The 21,714-nt window shown below is 46.8% G+C and overlaps 1 protein-coding gene across 1 annotated transcript in view; it reads right to left on the reverse strand.

The window, feature by feature from the left end:
• The window catches only part of m1ap (meiosis 1 associated protein), a 79,262-nt gene that overhangs the window by 23,227 nt on the left and 34,321 nt on the right, over window positions 1-21,714 (reverse strand). The window contains exon 5 of the mRNA XM_064932867.1: window positions 1,581-1,766. Coding sequence (XP_064788939.1) covers window positions 1,581-1,766 — 186 coding nt within the window. The remainder of the gene's footprint in view (window positions 1-1,580; window positions 1,767-21,714) is intronic.

Raw genomic sequence — 21,714 nt, forward strand, 5'->3', positions numbered from 1 at the left:
AAGGAAGACAGGGAGACAAGAGGAAACAGACAGAGAGACAAGAGGAAACAGACAGAGACTAAAGGAAACAGACAGAGAGACAAGAGGAAACAGACAGAGAGACAAGAGGAAACAGACAAGAGACAAGAGGAAACAGACAGAGAGAAATAGACAGAGAGACAAGAGGAAACAGATAGAGACAAGAGGAAACAGACAGAGAGACACAAGGAAAAAGACAGAGACAAGAGGAAACAGACATAGAGACAAGAGGAAACAGACAGAGACAAAAGGAAACAGACAGAGAGACAAAAGGAAACAGACAGAGAGACAAAAGGAAACAGACAGGGAGACAAGAGGAAACAGACAGAGAGGAGAGGAAACAGACAGACAGAGAGACAAGAGGAAACAGACAGAGAGACAAAAGGAAGACAGGGAGACAAGAGGATACAGACAGACAGAGACAAGAGGAAACAGACAGAGAGAAACAGACAGAGACAAGAGGAAACAGACAGAGACAAGAGGAAACAGACAAGAGACAAGAGGAAACAGACAGAGAGAAATAGACAGAGAGACAAGAGGAAACAGACAGAGACAAGAGGAAACAGACATAGAGACAAGAGGAAACAGACAGAGACTAAAGGAAACAGACAGAGACAAAAGGAAACAGACAGAGAGACAAAAGGAAACAGACAGAGAGACAAAAGGAAACAGACAGGGAGACGAGAGGAAACAGACAGAGAGGAGAGGAAACAAGGTCCAGGAGTCAGGGTAAGAGGGCGGGGGCTTAGGAGACCTGCAGACAGACAGAGACAAAAGGAAGACAGGGAGACAAGAGGAAACAGACAGAGAGACAAGAGGAAACAGACAGAGACTAAAGGAAACAGACAGAGAGACAAGAGGAAACAGACAGAGAGACAAGAGGAAACAGACAGAGACAAGAGGAAGCAGACAGAGAGACACGAGGAAACAGACAGAGAGACACAGACAGGGAGAAGAGGAAACAGACAGAGAGACAAGAGGAAACAGACAGAGAGTCAAAGGAAACAGACAAAGACACAAGAGGAAACAGACAGAGAGAAACAGACAGAGAGACAATAGGAAACAGACAGAGAGAAACAGACAGAGACAAGAGGAAACAGACAGAAAGAAACAGACAGAGACAAGAGGAAACAGACAAGAGACAAGAGGAAACAGACAAGAGACAAGAGGAAACAGACAAGAGACAAGAGGAAACAGATAGAGAGAAATAGACAGAGAGACAAGAGGAAACAGACAGAGACAAGAGGAAACAGATAGAGACAAGAGGAAACAGATAGAGACAAGAGGAAACAGATAGAGACAAGAGGAAACAGACAGAGAGACACGAGGAAACAGACAGGGAGACAAAAGGAAACAGACAGGGAGACAAGAGGAAACAGACAGAGAGGAGAGGAAACAGACAGACAGAGAGACAAGAGGAAACAGACAGAGAGACAAAAGGAAGACAGGGAGACAAGAGGAAACAGACAGAGACTAAAGGAAACAGACAGAGACTAAAGGAAACAGACAGAGAGACAAGAGGAAACAGACAGAGAGACAAGAGGAAACAGACAGACTACTACCTGGACTAGCTCTCTGTCCATGACTAGGTGTAGTAATCTCTCCCTGTAGTCCAGGTGGTAACAACAGGTGGAGTTGTTCCTTCTTCCCGCCCTGGTCATGAAGCCACGCCTTCAACACCATCTCCATGGCAATCACACTGTTCTCTACATGCTGCAGGTCGATCTCTGTACCTAACATCAAACTGGCTGGGGGAGGGAGGGAGACGGGGGAGAGAGAAAGAGAGAGATGGGGAAATATGGAGATGGGGGAGAGAAAGAGAGGGGAGGGAGACGGGGGGGAGAGAGAAAGAGAGAGAGGGGGAAATATGGAGATGGGGGAGAGAAAGAGAGAGAGGGGGAAATATGGAGATGCGGGAGAGAAAGAGAGAGGGATGGAGATGGGGGAGAGAAAGAGAGAGAGGGAGGGAGACGGGGGAGAGAAAGAGAGAGAGGGAGGGAGACGGGGGAGAGAAAGAGAGAGAGGGGTGAATATGGAGACGGGGGAGAGAAAGAGAGAGGGAGGGAGACGGGGGAGAGAAAGAGAGAGGGAGGGAGACGGGGGAGAGAAAGAGAGAGGATGGAGACGGGGGAGAGAAAGAGAGAGGGAGGGAGACGGGGGAGAGAAAGAGAGAGGGATGGAGACGGGGGAGAGAAAGAGAGAGGGAGGGAGACGGGGGAGAGAAAGAGAGAGGGATGGAGACGGGGGAGAGAAAGAGAGAGAGGGAGGGAGATGGGGAGAGAAAGAGAGAGAGGGAGGGAGACGGGGGAGAGAAAGAGAGAGATGGGTGAATATGGAGATGGGGGAGAGAAAGAGAGAGGGATGGAGACGGGGGAGAGAAAGAGAGAGGGATGGAGACGGGAGAGAGAAAGAGAGAGGGATGGAGACGGGGGAGAGAAAGAGAGGGAGGGAGACGGGGGAGAGAAAGAGAGAGGGATGGAGACGGGGGAGAGAAAGAGAGAGGGAGGGAGACGGGGGAGAGAAAGAGAGGGGATGGAGACGGGGAGAGAAAGAGAGAGGGAGGGAGACGGGGGAGAGAAAGAGAGAGAGGGGTGAATATGGAGACGGGGGAGAGAAAGAGAGAGAGGGAGGGAGATGGGGGAGAGAAAGAGAGAGAGGGAGGGAGACGGGGGAGAGAAAGAGAGAGATGGGTGAATATGGAGATGGGGGAGAGAAAGAGAGAGGAGGGATGGAGACGGGGGAGAGAAAGAGATGGAGATGGGGGAGAGAAAGAGAGAGAGGGGGAAATATGGAGATGGGGGGAGAGAGAGGGATGGAGACGGGGGAGAGAAAGAGAGATGGAGACGGGGGAGAGAAAGAGAGAGAGGGATGGAGACGGGGGAGAGAAAGAGAGAGAGGGATGGAGACGGGGGAGAGAAAGAGAGAGAGGGATGGAGACGGGGGAGAGAAAGAGAGGATGAATAGAACAATAGATCATTTTCAGGGCTCTGTTTAAAGCAGATTTAGCACTTGCATCGCCTAACCACTAGAGGGCAGTAAAGCCCAGCTTTTGCAGCCCAAACAGGGATTTTAATGTAACCCTGAGCCGGAATACATGAGTTGAGTTAGCCAACAGAGCATGAGTTGAGTTAGCCAACAGAGCATGGAGATGATCATACAGGATATAGTGTACTATAGAGAATGGCCAACAAAAGGTTCAGAGATCACCATGGAGATGATCATACAGGATATAGTGTACTATAGAGAATGGCCAACAGAAGGTTCAGAGATCACCATGGAGATGATCATACAGGATATAGTGTACTATAGAGAATGGCCAACAGAGGGTTCAGAGATCACCATGGAGATGATCATACAGGATATAGTGTACTATAGAGAATGGCCAACAGAAGGTTCAGAGATCACCATGGAGATGATCATACAGGATATAGTGTACTATAGAGAATGGCCAACAGAGGGTTCAGAGATCACCATGGAGATGATCATACAGGATATAGTGTACTATAGAGAATGGCCAACAGAGGGTTCAGAGATCACCATGGAGATGATCATACAGGATATAGTGTACTATAGAGAATGGCCAACAGAAGGTTCAGAGATCACCATGGAGATGATCATACAGGATATAGTGTACTATAGAGAATGGCCAACAAAAGGTTCAGAGATCACCATGGAGATGATCATACAGGATATAGTGTACTATAGAGAATGGCCAACAGAAGGTTCAGAGATCACCATGGAGATGATCATACAGGATATAGTGTACTATAGAGAATGGCCAACAGAGGGTTCAGAGATCACCATGGAGATGATCATACAGGATATAGTGTACTATAGAGAATGGCCAACAGAAGGTTCAGAGATCACCATGGAGATGATCATACAGGATATAGTGTACTATAGAGAATGGCCAACAGAGGGTTCAGAGATCACCATGGAGATGATCATACAGGATATAGTGTACTATAGAGAATGGCCAACAGAGGGTTCAGAGATCACCATGGAGATGATCATACAGGATATAGTGTACTATAGAGAATGGCCAACAGAGGGTTCAGAGATCACCATGGAGATGATCATACAGGATACAGGTACACTGAAGAGTCTCCAAAAGACTGACTTACATTACGGCCAAGAAACCACGACGTATGCATGACACAACGCGGAGTGCCTGAGTATAGCCCTTAGCCGGGGTATATTGGCCATATACCGCAAACCTCCCGAGGTGCCTTATTGCTATTATAAACTTGTTACCAATGTAAACAGAGCAGTAAAAATACATGTTTTGTCATACCCGTGGTATACGGTCTGATATAACACGGCTGTCAGCCAATCAGCATTCAGGGCTCAAACCCCCCAGTTTATAATAGCCATTTAATACTAGGCAGTGTCTTCCATCCTCTCAAACAGCACTCTATTCCCTACATAGTGCTGTGCTCCTCTGGCTGAAAGCAGTGCACGACATAGGACATAAGATGCAGTTTGAGACTGATATTCTGTAGAGCGATACCCAGGTACATACAGGTCTGACGGGTCAGTTCTCCAACTTCCCTTTTCTCTCATTCAGTTCTCCATTCTGGTTTCTCTTTTACTCTCTCTCCCCCCCTTCTCTCTCTCCCTATCTCTGCCCCCCCTTCTCTCTCCTCCTCCCCCTTCTCTCTCTCCTATCTCTGCCCCCCCTTCTCTCTCCTCCTCCCCCTTCTCTCTCTCCCTATCTCTGCCCCCCCTTCTCTCTCTCCCCCTCCCTATCTCTGCCCCCCCTTCTCTCTCTCCCCCTTCCTATCTCTGCCCCCCCTTCTCTCTCTCCTCCTCCCTATCTCTGCCCCCTTCTCTCTCTACCCCTCCCTATCTCTGCCCCCCTCTCTCTCTCCCCCTCCCTATCTCTGCCCCCTTCTCTCTCTCCCCCTCCCTTTCTCTGCCCCCCTTCTCTCTCTCCCCCTCCCTATCTCTGCCCCTGCTTCTCTCTCTCCCCCTCCCTATCTCTGCCCCCCCTTCTTTCTCTCTCCCTCCCTATCTCTGCCCCCTTCTCTCTCTCTCCCCCTCCCTATCTCTGACCCCCCTTCTCTCTCTCCCCTCCCTATCTCTGCCCCCCCTTCTCTCTCTCCTCCTCCCTATCTCTGCCCCTGCTTCTCTCTCTCTCCCCCTCCCTATCTCTGCCCCCCCTTCTCTCTCTCCCCCTCCCTATCTCTGCCCCCCCTTCTTTCTCTCTCCCTCCCTATCTCTGCCCCCCCTTCTCTCTCTCCCCCTCCCTATCTCTGGCCCCCCTTCTCTCTCTCTTCCATGTATTCTCTACAGAGAGGCATTCGATATTTAGGTGTGTGTGTGTGTGTTAGGGACTTAGCCTGCTACGACACTGATTGAAGGGCTACCATAATGTATCTGCACTCAGTGCTCCACACACATACACACACACACACACACACACACACACACACACACACACACACACACACACACACACACACACACACACACACACACACACACACACACACACACACACACACACACACACACACACACACACACACACACCTTACTCAGGGCAACAGGAAAGTATGTGCTTGAGATCATATGAGAAATCCCTATGCGTGTTTCTGGCCCAAAAGAAGTGCACTATGTCATTGACTAATGTGACTCTCCCTACCCGATCGACAAGTCTAATAGCCTTCTGAAACGTCTGTGTGTGTCTCTTCTAATGTTAGTCTACAAGAGCCCTAATGTATAGAATAGGGGATACTGGTGGAATCTTAAATAGTATCCTATAGTAGTGCACTACTTTTAACCAGGGGCTCTATAGGGAATAGGGCGCCAAAAATAGGGAACAGGGTGCCAGATTTGGGACACGATAAAGGTGCCAAAAATAGGGAACAGGGTGCCAGATTTGGGACACGAGCAGGGTGCCATAAATAGGGAACAGGGTGCCAGATTTGGGACACGAGCAAGGTGTCATAAATAGGGAACAGGGTGCCAGATTTGGGACACGAGAAAGGTGTCATAAATAGGGAACAGGGTGCCAGATTTGGGACACGAGCAAGGTGTCATAAATAGGGAACAGGGTGCCAGATTTGGGACACGAGCAAGGTGTCATAAATAGGGAACAGGCTGCCAGATTTGGGACACGAGCAAGGTGTCATAAATAGGGAACAGGATGCCAGATTTGGGACACGAGAAAGGTGTCATAAATAGGGAACAGGGTGCCAGATTTGGGACACGAGCAAGGTGTCATAAATAGGGAACAGGGTGCCAGATTTGGGACACGAAAAAGGTGTCATAAATAGGGAACAGGGTGCCAGATTTGGGACACGAGAAAGGTGTCATAAATAGGGAACAGGGTGCCAGATTTGGGACACGAGCAGGGTGTCATAAATAGGGAACAGGGTGCCAGATTTGGGACACGAGCAGGGTGCCATAAATAGGGAACAGGGTGCCAGATTTGGGACACGAGCAAGGTGTCATAAATAGGGAACAGGGTGCCAGATTTGGGACACGAGCAGGGTGCCATAAATAAGGAACAGGGTGCCAGATTTGGGACACGAGCAGGGTGCCATAAATAGGGAACAGGCTGCCAGATTTGGGACACGAGCCAGGTGTCATAAATAGGGAACAGGCTGCCAGATTTGGGACACGAGCAAGGTGTCATAAATAGGGAACAGGGTGCCAGATTTGGGACACGAGAAGGTGTCATAAATAGGGAACAGGGTGCCAGATTTGGGACACGAGCAGGGTGTCATAAATAGGGAACAGGGTGCCAGATTTGGGACACGAGCAGGGTGCCATAAATAGGGAACAGGGTGCCAGATTTGGGACACGAGCAAGGTGTCATAAATAGGGAACAGGGTGCCAGATTTGGGACACGAGAAGGTGTCATAAATAGGGAACAGGGTGCCAGATTTGGGACACGAGCAGGGTGTCATAAATAGGGAACAGGGTGCCAGATTTGGGACACGAGCAGGGTGCCATAAATAGGGAACAGGGTGCCAGATTTGGGACACGAGCAAGGTGTCATAAATAGGGAACAGGGTGCCAGATTTGGGACACGAGCAAGGTGTCATAAATAGGGAACAGGGTGCCAGATTTGGGACACGAGAAAGGTGTCATAAATAGGGAACAGGGTGCCAGATTTGGGACACGAGCAAGGTGTCATAAATAGGGAACAGGGTGCCAGATTTGGGACACGAGAAAGGTGTCATAAATAGGGAACAGGGTGCCAGATTTGGGACACGAGCAAGGTGTCATAAATAGGGAACAGGGTGCCAGATTTGGGACACGAGCAAGGTGTCATAAATAGGGAACAGGGTGCCAGATTTGGGACACGAGCAAGGTGTCATAAATAGGGAACAGGGTGCCAGATTTGGGACACGAGCAAGGAGTCATAAATAGGGAACAGGGTGCCAGATTTGGGACACGAGCAAGGTGTAAGAAATAGGGAACAGGGTGCCAGATTTGGGACACGAGAAAGGTGTCATAAATAGGGAACAGGTTGCCAGATTTGGGACACGAGCAAGGTGTCATAAATAGGGAACAGGGTGCCAGATTTGGGACACGAGCAAGGAGTCATAAATAGGGAACAGGGTGCCAGATTTGGGACACGAGCAAGGTGTAAGAAATAGGGAACAGGGTGCCAGATTTGGGACACGAGCAAGGTTCCATTTGAGATGCGAGCCTATGTCGTTGACCCTCCCTACTGATTCACACACGTCGGATATCCCTTCTAAAGCACTCCTCTTGTCAGGATCGACCGTGACAGAGGTGCTGACTGGAGGACACACACATACTATATTGTACCCACACGTCTGACGGGCTACGTCCCAAATGGCACCCGATTCCTGCACTAGTAGGGTCCTATAGGGCTGTGGTCAAAAAGAAGTGTCCTTTATAGAAGGGTAGGGCGCCAGCTGGAATGCATCACAGGAATCTGATTTGTCTATGTTTGCTCTTTAGGGGTTAAATGGGTTGTGCCCACATTGCTGAATAGGCGCATAAATGCATCGACAACTGATTGATTGATGATTGATAAGCAATTGATCATCTTTATTGAACCACAACGACGCAATAACAACAGGAGGTTCCCAATACTGCCTGTCATCACTTCTGTTTATGTACTAGGCCTAATCAATACAGTTAAAGATCAATAGGCATGATCTACGATTAGTACACCTGTGTGTGTGTGTGTGTGTGTGTGTGTGTGTGTGTGTGTGTGCGTGTGTGATGGCAAGTGTAGAGGATGTAGAGAGGATGAAGAGAGGATGTAGAGGATGTAGGGAAGATGTAGAGGATGAAGAGGATGTAGAGAGGATGTAGAGGATGTAGAGATGATGTAGAGGATGAAGAGAGGATGTAGAGGATGAGGAGAGGATGTAGAGAGGATGTAGAGGATGAAGAGGATGTAGAGAGGATGTAGAGAAGATGTAGAGAGGATATAGAGAGGATATAGAAAGGATGTAGAGAGGATGTAGAGGATGAAGAGAGGATGAAGAGAGGATGTAGAGGATGAAGAGAGGATGTAGAGAGGATGTAGAGAAGATGGAGAGGATGTAGAGAAGATGTAGAGAATGTAGAGAGGATGAAGAGAGGATGTAGAGGATGAAGAGAGGATGTAGAGAGGATGTAGAGAAGATGTAGAGGATGTAGAGAAGATGTAGAGAATGTAGAGGATGTAGATGATGAGAGGATGAAGAGAGGATGAAGAGAGGATGTAGAGAGGATGTAGAGAGGATGTAGAGGATGAAGAGAGGATGTAGAGAGGATGTAGAGGATGAAGAGAGGATGAAGAGATGATGTAGAGAGGATGAAGAGAGGATGTAGAGAGAATGAAGAGGATGAAGAGAGGATGTAGAGAGGATGAGGAGAGGATGAAGAGAGGATGTAGAGAGGATGTAGAGGATGAAGAGAGGATGTAGAGAGGATAAAGAGGATGTAGAGAATGTAGAGAGGATGAAGAGAGGATGTAGAGAGGATGTAGAGAGGATGTAGAGAGGATGTAGAGAAGATGTAGAGAGGATATAGAGAGGATGTAGAGAGGATGAAGAGAAGATGTAGAGGATGAAGAGAGGATGTAGAGAGGATGTAGAGAAGATGTAAAGAGGATATAGAGAGGATGTAGAGAGGATGAAGAGAGGATGTAGAGATGATGTAGAGGATGAAGAGAGGATGTAGAGGATGAAGAGAGGATGTAGAGAGGATGTAGAGAGGATGAAGAGAGGATGTAGAGAGGATGTAGAGAGGGTGAAGAGAGGATGAAGAGAGGATGTAGAGAGGATGTAGAGAAGATGTAGAGGATGAAGAGAGGATGTAGAGGATGAAGAGAGGATGAAGAGAAGATGTAGAGGATGTAGAGAGGATGAAGAGAGGATGTAGAGAGGATGTAGAGAAGATGTAGAGAGGATGTAGAGAAGATGTAGAGGATGTAGAGAGGATGTAGAGAGGATGTAGAGGATGAAGAGAGGATGTAGAGGATGAAGAGGATGAAGAGAAGATGTAGAGGATGAAGAGAGGATGTAGAGGATGTAGAGAAGATGTAGAGAGGATGTAGAGGATGTAGAGAAGATGTAGAGAGGATGTAGAGAGGATGAAGAGAGGATGAAGAGAGGATGTAGAGAGGATGTAGAGAAGATGTAGAGGATGAAGAGAGGATGTAGAGGATGAAGAGAGGATGTAGAGAGGATGTAGAGGATGTAGAGAGGATGTAGAGAGGATGTAGAGAAGATGTAGAGGATGTAGAGATGATGTAGAGGATGTAGAGATGATGTAGAGGATGTAGAGGATGTAGAGGATGAAGAGAGGATGTAGAGAGGATGTAGAGAAGATGTAGAGGATGTAGAGATGATGTAGAGGATGAAGAGGATGTAGAGAGGATGTAGAGGATGAAGAGAAGATGTAGAGAGGATGTAGAGAAGATGTAGAGGATGTAGAGGATGTAGAGGATGAAGAGAGGATGTAGAGAGGATGTAGAGAAGATGTAGAGGATGAAGAGATGATGTAGAGGATGAAGAGAGGATGTAGAGAGGATGTAGAGAAGATGTAGAGGATGTAGAGATGATGTAGAGGATGTAGAGATGATGTAGAGGATGTAGAGGATGTAGAGGATGAAGAGGATGAAGAGAGGATGTAGAGAAGATGTAGAGGATGAAGAGAGGATGAAGAGGATGAAGAGAGGATGTAGAGAAGATGTAGAGGATGAAGAGAGGATGTAGAGGATGAAGAGAGGATGTAGAGAAGATGTAGAGAGGATGTAGAGGATGAAGAGAGGATGTAAAGAGGATGTAGAGGATGTAGTGATGATGTAGAGGATGAAGAGATGATGTAGAGGATGTAGAGAGGATGTAGAGGATGTAGAGGATGAAGAGAGGATGTAGAGAGGATGTAGAGAAGATGTAGAGAGGATGTAGAGAAGATGTAGAGGATGAAGAGAGGATGTAGAGAGGATGTAGAGGATGTAGAGATGATGTAGAGGATGAAGAGATGATGTAGAGATGATGTAGAGGATGTAGAGATGACGTAGAGGATGTAGAGGATGAAGAGAGGATGAAGAGAGGATGTAGAGGATGTAGAGGATGAAGAGAGGATGTAGAGAGGATGTAGAGAAGATGTAGAGGATGAAGAGAGGATGTAGAGAGGATGTAGAGGATGTAGAGATGATGTAGAGGATGAAGAGATGATGTAGAGATGATGTAGAGGATGTAGAGATGACGTAGAGGATGTAGAGGATGAAGAGAGGATGAAGAGAGGATGTAGAGGATGTAGAGATGATGTAGAGGATGTAGAGATGATGTAGAGGATGTAGAGAGGATGTAGAGAGGATGTAGAGAGGATGTAGAGGATGTAGAGGATGTAGAGATGATGTAGAGGATGTAGAGAGGATGAAGAGAAGAGTGAAGAGAAGAGTGAAGACAACAAAACTATGAAATAACATATATGGAATCATGCAGTAACCAAAACAAGTATTATTATTCTATTCCATGTAGAAAATAGTAAAAATGAAGAATAACCCTTAAATGAGTAGGTGTGTCCAAACTTTTGACTGGTACTGTACATATATGTTGTATTTACAATGTTGTTTGTTCTTCACTGGTTGACCTTTTCTTGTGGCAACAGGTCACAAATCTTGCTGCTGTCAAAAATGGATTTGTTTTCAAAATCGTTGTGTGTCTGTGTAATCTGAGGGAAATATGTGTCTCAAACATGGTCATACATTGGGCAGGAGGTTAGAAAGTGCAGCTCAGTTTCCACCTCATTTTGTTGGCAGTGTGCACATAGCTTCTCTTGAGAGCCAGGTCTGCCTTCGGCGGCCTTTCTAAATAGCATCTCTCTCCCTCCCTCTCTCCCTCTCTCCATCAGTCCTTTCCTCTCTATTTTGCCTTAGAGAACTTTAAGTGCTCGTCCACCACAACATCCTCCCATCTCCATCTGGATAGGAGGAAGAACAACTCTCAGCCTGCTTTTATGACATGCAAAAGCTTCCTCTACCAAACAGAATGTGTGTGTTGTGTGTGTGTGTATGTGTGTGTGTTGTGTGTGTGTTGTGTGAGTGTTGTGTGAGTGTGTATGTGTGTGTTGTGTGTGTGTATGTGTGTGTTGTGTGTGTGTGTGTGTGTGTATGTGTGTGTTGTGTGAGTGTTGTGTGAGTGTGTATGTGTGTGTGTGTGTGTGTTGTGTGAGTGTTGTGTGAGTGTGTATGTGTGTGTGTTGTGTGTGTGTGTGTGTGTATGTGTGTGTTGTGTGAGTGTGTATGTGTGTGTTGTGTGAGTGTGTATGGTGTGTGTTGTGTGAGTGTGTGTGTGTGTTGTGTGAGTGTGTATGTGTGTGTGTTGTGTGAATGTGTGTGTGTGTAGACTCAACTTGTCTAACAGCATGCACGCTAAAATAACACATACTAAAAACTGTAGACTTTTCAACCTTTTGAAAATACGATCGAGTGATCGATGAACAGCACTCAACACTGTCCGGTTGCTCAACAAGAACGAGAGGTGTGTGTGTGTGTGTCTGTGTGTGTGTGAGAGAGCGCGTGTGTCCATGCATGTCATAAAAGCAGGGAGGGAGTAATCTTCTCTGAAAAGATGAATAGATCATTGATCGTTTCTAAGAAGAAACCTTTTGAGTCTTACTGAGAGATTCACCACACAAGGCAGCGACAGGAAAGAACCTCACAGTCATCAGAGTGAATTGTGCCCTGGGGCGAATAGCGAATAGCACAAAGGAGCCATGAAGAGAGAGGCTGGATAATAACACTGAACTGGAAAATGGCTGCCGTTTAACAAGGGGTCAACATGAAGGGTCATTTAGTTAATTCTGTTGGAGAGACAGAGAGAGAGAGAGAGGTGGAGCAAAGAGAGTAGTGTTGTCACGATACCAACGTTTTACCAAGGATACACTACCGGTATCATACAATATCACGATAACAACGATACACTACCACTATCATACAATATCACGATACCAACGATACACTACCGGTATCATACAATATCACAATACCAACGTTTTACCAAGGATACAATACCGGTATCATACAATATCACGATAACAACGATACACTACCACTATCATACAATATCACGATACCAACGTTTTACCAAGGATACAATACCGGTATCATACAATATCACGATAACAACGATACACTACCACTATCATACAATATCACGATACCAACGTTTTACCAAGGATACAATACCGCTATCATACAATATCACAATACCAACGATACACTACCACAATCATACAATATCACAATACCAACGATACAATACCGCTATCATACAATATCACGATACCAACGATACACTACCGGTATCATACAATATCACGATACCAACGTTTTACCAAGGATACAATACCGCTATCATACAATATCACGATAACAACGTTTTACCAGGGATACAATACCACTATCATACAATATCACAATACCAACGTTTTACCAACGATACAATAGCACTATCATACAATATCACAATACCAACGTTTTACCAAGGATACAATACCACTATCATACAATATCACAATACCAACGATACAATACCACTATCATACAATATCACGATACCAACGTTTTACCAAGGATACAATACCGCTATCATACAATATCACAATACCAACGATACACTACCACTATCATACAATATCACAATACCAAGGATACAATACCGCTATCATACAATATCACGATACCAACGATACAATACCGCTATCATACAATATCACAATACCAACGATACAATACCACTATCATACAATATCACAATACCAACGTTTTACCAAGGATACAATACCGGTATCATACAATATCACGATACAAACGTTTTACCAACGATACAATACCACTATCATACAATATCTTGACACCAACGTTTTACCAACGATACAATAACGGTATCATACAATATCACGATACCAACGATACAATACCACTATCATACAATATCACAATACCAACGTTTTACCAAGGATACAATACCACTATCATACAATATCACAATACAAACGTTTTACCAACGATAGAATACCGGTATCATACAATATCACGATACCAACGATACACTACCACTATCATACAATATCACGATACCAACGTTTTACCAGGGATACAATACCACTATCATACAATATCACAATACTAACGTTTTACCAATGATACAATAGCACTATCATACAATATCACAATACCAACGTTTTACCAAGGATACAATACCACTATCATTCAATATCACAATATCAACGTTTTACCAACGATACAATACCGGTATCATACAATATCACGATACCAACGATACACTACCACTATCATACAATATCACGATACCAACGTTTTACCAAGGATACAATACCGCTATCATACAATATCACAATACCAACGATACACTACCACTATCATACAATATCACAATACCAAGGATACAATACCGCTATCATACAATATCACGATACCAACGATACAATACCGCTATCATACAATATCACAATACCAACGATACAATACCACTATCATACAATATCACAATACCAACGTTTTACCAAGGATACAATACCGGTATCATACAATATCACGACACCAACGTTTTACCAACGATACAATAACGGTATCATACAATATCACGATACCAACGATACAATACCACTATCATACAATATCACAATACCAACGTCTTACCAAGTATACAATACCACTATCATCACAATATCACAATACCAACGTTTTACCAACGATACAATACCGGTATCATACAATATCACGATACCAACGATACACTACCACTATCATACAATATCACGATACCAACGTTTTACCAACGATACAATACCGGTATCATACAATATCACGATACCAACGATACACTACCGGTATCATACAATATCATGATACCAACGTTTTACCAACGATAGAATACCGGTATCATACAATATCACGATACCAACGTTTTACCAGGGATACAATAGCACTATCATACAATATCACAATACCAACGTTTTACCAAGGATACAATACCACTATCATACAATATCACAATACCAACGTTTTACCAACGATACAATACCGGTATCATACAATATCACGATACCAACGATACAATACCACTATCATACAATATCACAATACCAACGTCTTACCAAGTATACAATACCACTATCATCACAATATCACAATACCAACGTTTTACCAACGATACAATACCGGTATCATACAATATCACGATACCAACGATACACTACCACTATCATACAATATCACGATACCAACGTTTTACCAATGATACAATACCGGTATCATACAATATCACGATACCAACGATACACTACCGGTATCATACAATATCATGATACCAACGTTTTACCAACGATAGAATACCGGTATCATACAATATCACGATACCAACGATACACTACCACTATCATACAATATCACGATACCAACGTTTTACCAGGGATACAATACCACTATCATACAATATCACAATACCAACGTTTTACCAATGATACAATAGCACTATCATACAATATCACAATACCAACGTTTTACCAAGGATACAATACCACTATCATACAATATCACAATACCAACGTTTTACCAACGATACAATACCGGTATCATACAATATCACGATACCAACGATACACTACCACTATCATACAATATCACGACACCAAAGTTTTACCAAGGATACAATACCGCTATCATACAATATCACAATACCAACGATACACTACCACTATCATACAATATCACAATACCAAGGATACAATACCGCTATCATACAATATCACGATACCAACGATACAATACCGCTATCATACAATATCACAATACCAACGATACAATACCACTATCATACAATATCACAATACCAACGTTTTACCAAGGATACAATACCGGTATCATACAATATCACGATACCAATGTTTTACCAACGATACAATACCACTATCATACAATATCTTGACACCAACGTTTTACCAACGATACAATAACGGTATCATACAATATCACGATACCAACGATACAATACCACTATCATACAATATCACAATACCAACGTCTTACCAAGTATACAATACCACTATCATCACAATATCACAATACCAACGTTTTACCAACGATACAATACCGGTATCATACAATATCACGATACCAACGATACACTACCACTATCATACAATATCACGATACCAACGTTTTACCAACGATACAATACCGGTATCATACAATATCACGATACCAACGATACACTACCGGTATCATACAATATCATGATACCAACGTTTTACCAACGATACAATACCACTATCATACAATATCACGATACCAACGATACACTACCGGTATCATACAATATCACGATACCAACGTTTTACCAACGATACAATACCACTATCATACAATATCACGATACCAACGATACAATACCACTATCATACAATATCACGATACCAACGATACAATACCACTATCATACAATATCACGATACCAACGTTTTACCAACGATACAATACCACTATCATACAATATCTTGACACCAACGTTTTATCAACGATACACTACCGGTATCATACAATATCACGATACCAACGTTTTACCAACGATACAATACCACTATCATACAATATCACGATACCAAGTAGTATCGCAATACCACGGTGGAAGAAAATATATATATATCTGTGGCCAAGCATCCTGTTCGCCCCCGGACACTGGTTCACGTTTTCCAAAAACCTGTCTCTGAAATTCACATTGAACTTCAACACTTCAAAACTACAACAAAACTACAACTTTAACTTCACATTGTTCAGTGTACAGTATAATAGTGTACAGTATAATAGAGTAGAATACTAAATAAAATGGCTTATATCGCTAATATTTGAAAAGGTCTACTTTGAATGGAGGAATGGGAGGAAGGAATAAACACTGCATAATGATCTGTATGAAGCAGGTGAATGAAGGCTGGTAGGGGATGCTGATGGAAGCAGGTGAGTGAGGGCTGGTAGGGGATGCTGAGGGAAGCAGGTGAGTGAGGGCTGCTAGGAGTTGCTGAGAGAAGCAAGTGAGTGAGGGCTGGTAGGGGATGCTGAAGGAAGCAGGTGAGTGAGGGCAGGTAGGGGATGCTGAGAGAATGTGGTGAGTGAGGGCTGGTAGGAGATGCTGAGAGAAGCAAGTGAGTGAGGGCTGGTAAGAGATGCTGAGAGAAGCAGGTGAGTGAGGGCTGGTAGGAGATGCTGATGGAAGCAGGTGAGTGAGGGCTGGTAGGGGATGCTGAGGGAAGCAGGTGAGTGAGGGCTGCTAGGAGTTGCTGGGAGAAGCAAGTGAGTGAGGGCTGGTAGGGGATGCTGAAGGAAGCAGGTGAGTGAGGGCAGGTAGGGGATGCTGAGAGAATGTGGTGAGTGAGGGCTGGTAGGAGATGCTGAGAGAAGCAAGTGAGTGAGGGCTGGTAAGAGATGCTGAGAGAAGCAGGTGAGTGAGGGCTGGTAGGAGATGCTGAGAGAAGCAGGTGAGTGAGGGCTGGTAGGAGATGCTGAGAGAAGCAGGTGAGTGAGGGCTGGTAGGGGATGCTGAGGGAAGCAGGTGAGTGAGGGCTGGTAGGGGATGCTGAAGGAAGCAGGTGAGTGAGGGCTGGTAGGAGATGCTGAGAGAAGCAGGTGAGTGAGGGCTGGTAGGAGATGCTGAGAGAAGCAGGTGAGTGGGGGCTGGTAGGAGATGCTGAGAGAATGTGGTGAGTGAGGGCTGGTAAGGGATGCTGAGAGAATGTGGTGAGTGAGGGCTGGTAGGAGATGCTGAGAGAATGTGGTGAGTGAGGGCTGGTGGGAGATGCTGAGAGAAGCAAGTGAGTGAGGGCTGGTAGGAGATGCTGAGAGAAGCAGGTGAGTGAGGGCTGGTAGGAGATGCTGAGAGAAGCAGGTGAGTGAGGGCTGGTAGGAGATGCTGAGAGAAGCAGGTGAGTGAGGGCTGGTAGGGGATGCTGATGGAAGCAGGTGAGTGAGGGCTGGTAGAGGATGCTGAGGGAAGCAGGTGAGTGAGGGCTGCTAGGAGTTGCTGAGAGAAGCAAGTGAGTGAGGGCTGGTAGGGGATGCTGAAGGAAGCAGGTGAGTGAGGGCAGGTAGGGGATGCTGAGAGAATGTGGTGAGTGAGGGCTGGTAGGAGATGCTGAGAGAAGCAAGTGAGTGAGGGCTGGTAAGAGATGCTGAGAGAAGCAGGTGAGTGAGGGCTGGTAGGAGATGCTGAGAGAAGCAGGTGAGTGAGGGCTGGTAGGAGATGCTGAGAGAAGCAGGTGAGTGAGGGCTGGTAGGAGATGCTGAGAGAAGCAGGTGAGTGAGGGCTGGTAGGGGATGCTGATGGAAGCAGGTGAGTGAGGGCTGGTAGAGGATGCTGAGGGAAGCAGGTGAGTGAGGGCTGCTAGGAGTTGCTGAGAGAAGCAAGTGAGTGAGGGCTGGTAGGGGATGCTGAAGGAAGCAGGTGAGTGAGGGCAGGTAGGGGATGCTGAGAGAATGTGGTGAGTGAGGGCTGGTAGGAGATGCTGAGAGAAGCAAGTGAGTGAGGGCTGGTAAGAGATGCTGAGAGAAGCAGGTGAGTGAGGGCTGGTAGGAGATGCTGAGAGAAGCAGGTGAGTGAGGGCTGGTAGGAGATGCTGAGAGAAGCAGGTGAGTGAGGGCTGGTATGGGATGCTGCGGGAAGCAGGTGAGTGAGGGCTGGTAGGGGATGCTGAAGGAAGCAGGTGAGTGAGGGCTGGTAGGAGATGCTGAGAGAAGCAGGTGAGTGAGGGCTGGTAGGGGATGCTGAGGGAAGCAGGTGAGTGAGGGCTGGTAGGAGATGCTGAGAGAAGCAGGTGAGTGAGGGCTGGTAGGAGATGCTGAGAGAAGCAGGTGAGTGAGGGCTGGTAGGAGATGCTGAAGGAAGCAGGTGAGTGAGGGCTGGTAGGAGATGCTGAGAGAAGCAGGTGAGTGAGGGCTGGTAGGGGATGCTGAGGGAAGCAGGTGAGTGAGGGCTGGTAGGGGATGCTGGGGGAAGCAGGTGAGTGAGGGCTGGTAGGAGATGCTGAGAGAAGCAGGTGAGTGAGGGCTGGTAGGAGATGCTGAGAGAAGCAGGTGAGTGAGGGCTGGTAGGAGATGCTGAGAGAAGCAGGTGAGTGAGGACTGGTAGGAGATGTTGAGAGAAGCAGGTGAGTGAGGGCTGGTAGGAGATGCTGAGAGAAGCAGGTGAGTGAGGGCTGGTAGGAGATGCTGAGAGAAGCAGGTGAGTGGGGGCTGGTAGGAGATGCTGAGAGAAGCAGGTGAGTGAGGGCTGGTAGGAGATGCTGAGAGAAGCAGGTGAGTGAGGGCTGGTAGGAGATGCTGAGAGAAGCAGGTGAGTGGGGCTGGTAGGAGATGCTGAGAGAAGCAGGTGAGTGAGGGCTGGTAGGGGATGCTGAGGGAAGCAGGTGAGTGAGGGCTGGTAGGGGATGCTGAAGGAAGCAGGTGAGTGAGGGCTGGTAGGAGATGCTGAGAGAAGCAGGTGAGTGAGGGCTGGTAGGAGATGCTGAGAGAAGCAGGTGAGTGGGGGCTGGTAGGAGATGCTGAGAGAATGTGGTGAGTGAGGGCTGGTAAGGGATGCTGAGAGAATGTGGTGAGTGAGGCCTGGTAGGAGATGCTGAGAGAATGTGGTGAGTGAGGGCTGGTGGGAGATGCTGAGAGAAGCAAGTGAGTGAGGGCTGGTAGGAGATGCTGAGAGAAGCAGGTGAGTGAGGGCTGGTAGGAGATGCTGAGAGAAGCAGGTGAGTGAGGGCTGGTAGGGGATGCTGAGGGAAGCAGGTGAGTGAGGGCTGGTAGGGGATGCTGAGGGAAGCAGGTGAGTGAGGGCTGGTAGGAGATGCTGAGAGAAGCAGGTGAGTGAGGGCTGGTAGGAGATGCTGAGAGAAGCAGGTGAGTGAGGGCTGGTAGGAGATGCTGAGAGAAGCAGGTGAGTGAGGACTGGTAGGAGATGTTGAGAGAAGCAGGTGAGTGAGGGCTGGTAGGAGATGCTGAGAGAAGCAGGTGAGTGAGGGCTGGTAGGAGATGCTGAGAGAAGCAGGTGAGTGGGGGCTGGTAGGAGATGCTGAGAGAAGCAGGTGAGTGAGGGCTGGTAGGAGATGCTGAGAGAAGCAGGTGAGTGAGGGCTGGTAGGGGATGCTGAGGGAAGCAGGTGAGTGAGGGCTGGTAGGGGATGCTGAAGGAAGCAGGTGAGTGAGGGCTGGTAGGAGATGCTGAGAGAAGCAGGTGAGTGAGGGCTGGTAGGAGATGCTGAGAGAAGCAGGTGAGTGGGGGCTGGTAGGAGATGCTGAGAGAATGTGGTGAGTGAGGGCTGGTAAGGGATGCTGAGAGAATGTGGTGAGTGAGGGCTGGTAGGGGATGCTGATGGAAGCAGGTGAGTGAGGGCTGGTAGAGGATGCTGAGGGAAGCAGGTGAGTGAGGGCTGCTAGGAGTTGCTGAGAGAAGCAAGTGAGTGAGGGCTGGTAGGGGATGCTGAAGGAAGCAGGTGAGTGAGGGCAGGTAGGGGATGCTGAGAGAATGTGGTGAGTGAGGGCTGGTAGGAGATGCTGAGAGAAGCAAGTGAGTGAGGGCTGGTAAGAGATGCTGAGAGAAGCAGGTGAGTGAGGGCTGGTAGGAGATGCTGAGAGAAGCAGGTGAGTGAGGGCTGGTAGGAGATGCTGAGAGAAGCAGGTGAGTGAGGGCTGGTATGGGATGCTGAGGGAAGCAGGTGAGTGAGGGCTGGTAGGGGATGCTGAAGGAAGCAGGTGAGTGAGGGCTGGTAGGAGATGCTGAGAGAAGCAGGTGAGTGAGGGCTGGTAGGGGATGCTGAGGGAAGCAGGTGAGTGAGGGCTGGTAGGAGATGCTGAGAGAAGCAGGTGAGTGAGGGCTGGTAGGAGATGCTGAGAGAAGCAGGTGAGTGAGGGCTGGTAGGAGATGCTGAAGGAAGCAGGTGAGTGAGGGCTGGTAGGAGATGCTGAGAGAAGCAGGTGAGTGAGGGCTGGTAGGGGATGCTGAGGGAAGCAGGTGAGTGAGGGCTGGTAGGGGATGCTGAAGGAAGCAGGTGAGTGAGGGCTGGTAGGAGATGCTGAGAGAAGCAGGTGAGTGAGGGCTGGTAGGAGATGCTGAGAGAAGCAGGTGAGTGAGGACTGGTAGGAGATGTTGAGAGAAGCAGGTGAGTGAGGGCTGGTAGGAGATGCTGAGAGAAGCAGGTGAGTGAGGGCTGGTAGGAGATGCTGAGAGAAGCAGGTGAGTGGGGGCTGGTAGGAGATGCTGAGAGAAGCAGGTGAGTGAGGGCTGGTAGGAGATGCTGAGAGAAGCAGGTGAGTGAGGGCTGGTAGGAGATGCTGAGAGAAGCAGGTGAGTGGGGCTGGTAGGAGATGCTGAGAGAAGCAGGTGAGTGAAGGCTGGTAGGGGATGCGGCTGGCGTATTACAGCTGCCACACATGATATGAATGTGAAGTGGATATCATTGGACCGGCTCACATAACAGACTAGTGGCTGTTGCTTAAATTCAACTGAATTTATTATTTAAAAAATTGACTTTATAAACATTTGACAAAAGGCGCCAGCAGGTTCTTGAGATCGGTAGAGCTGAACAAGTTGGTAGTATCATATGATATGGTGCTACAGTACTCCATAGTATTATGATGTTTTGATACCATGATATTACCGTGGTACTGGTATACCGTGCAACACTAGAAGAGAGAGAGAGAGAGAGAGAGAGAGAGAGAGACAAGGATGGAGAGAGTCAGGGAGAGAGAGAGAGAGCGAGAGAAGGATGGAGAGAGTCAGGAAGAGAGAGAGAGAGAGAGAAGAGACAAGGATGGAGAGAGTCAGGAAGAGAGAGAGAGAGAAGAGACAAGGATGGAGAGAGTCAGGGAGAGAGAGAGAGAGAGAGACAAGGATGGAGAGAGTCAGGAGGAGAGAGAGACAGAGAAAGAAGAGACAAGGATGGAGAGAGTCAGGGAGAGAGAGAGAGACAAGGATGGAGAGAGTCAGGGAGAGAGAGAGAGAGACAAGAGAGAGAGAGACAAGGATGGAGAGTCAGGAAGAGAGAGAGAGAGAGAGAGAGAGACAAGAGAGAGAGAGACAAGGATGGAGAGTCAGGAAGAGAGAGAGAGAGAGAGAGAAAAGGAGAGCGAGAGAGTCCTGTGGTGTTGGTCCTCAATGAAATCATAAAAATATACAGACCATAAATTACAATTGGCTATACTAAAACTCTT

The sequence above is a fragment of the Oncorhynchus masou genome, chromosome 23 (genome assembly GCF_036934945.1).
Source record: "Oncorhynchus masou masou isolate Uvic2021 chromosome 23, UVic_Omas_1.1, whole genome shotgun sequence".
NCBI classification, from domain to species: domain Eukaryota; kingdom Metazoa; phylum Chordata; class Actinopteri; order Salmoniformes; family Salmonidae; genus Oncorhynchus; species Oncorhynchus masou.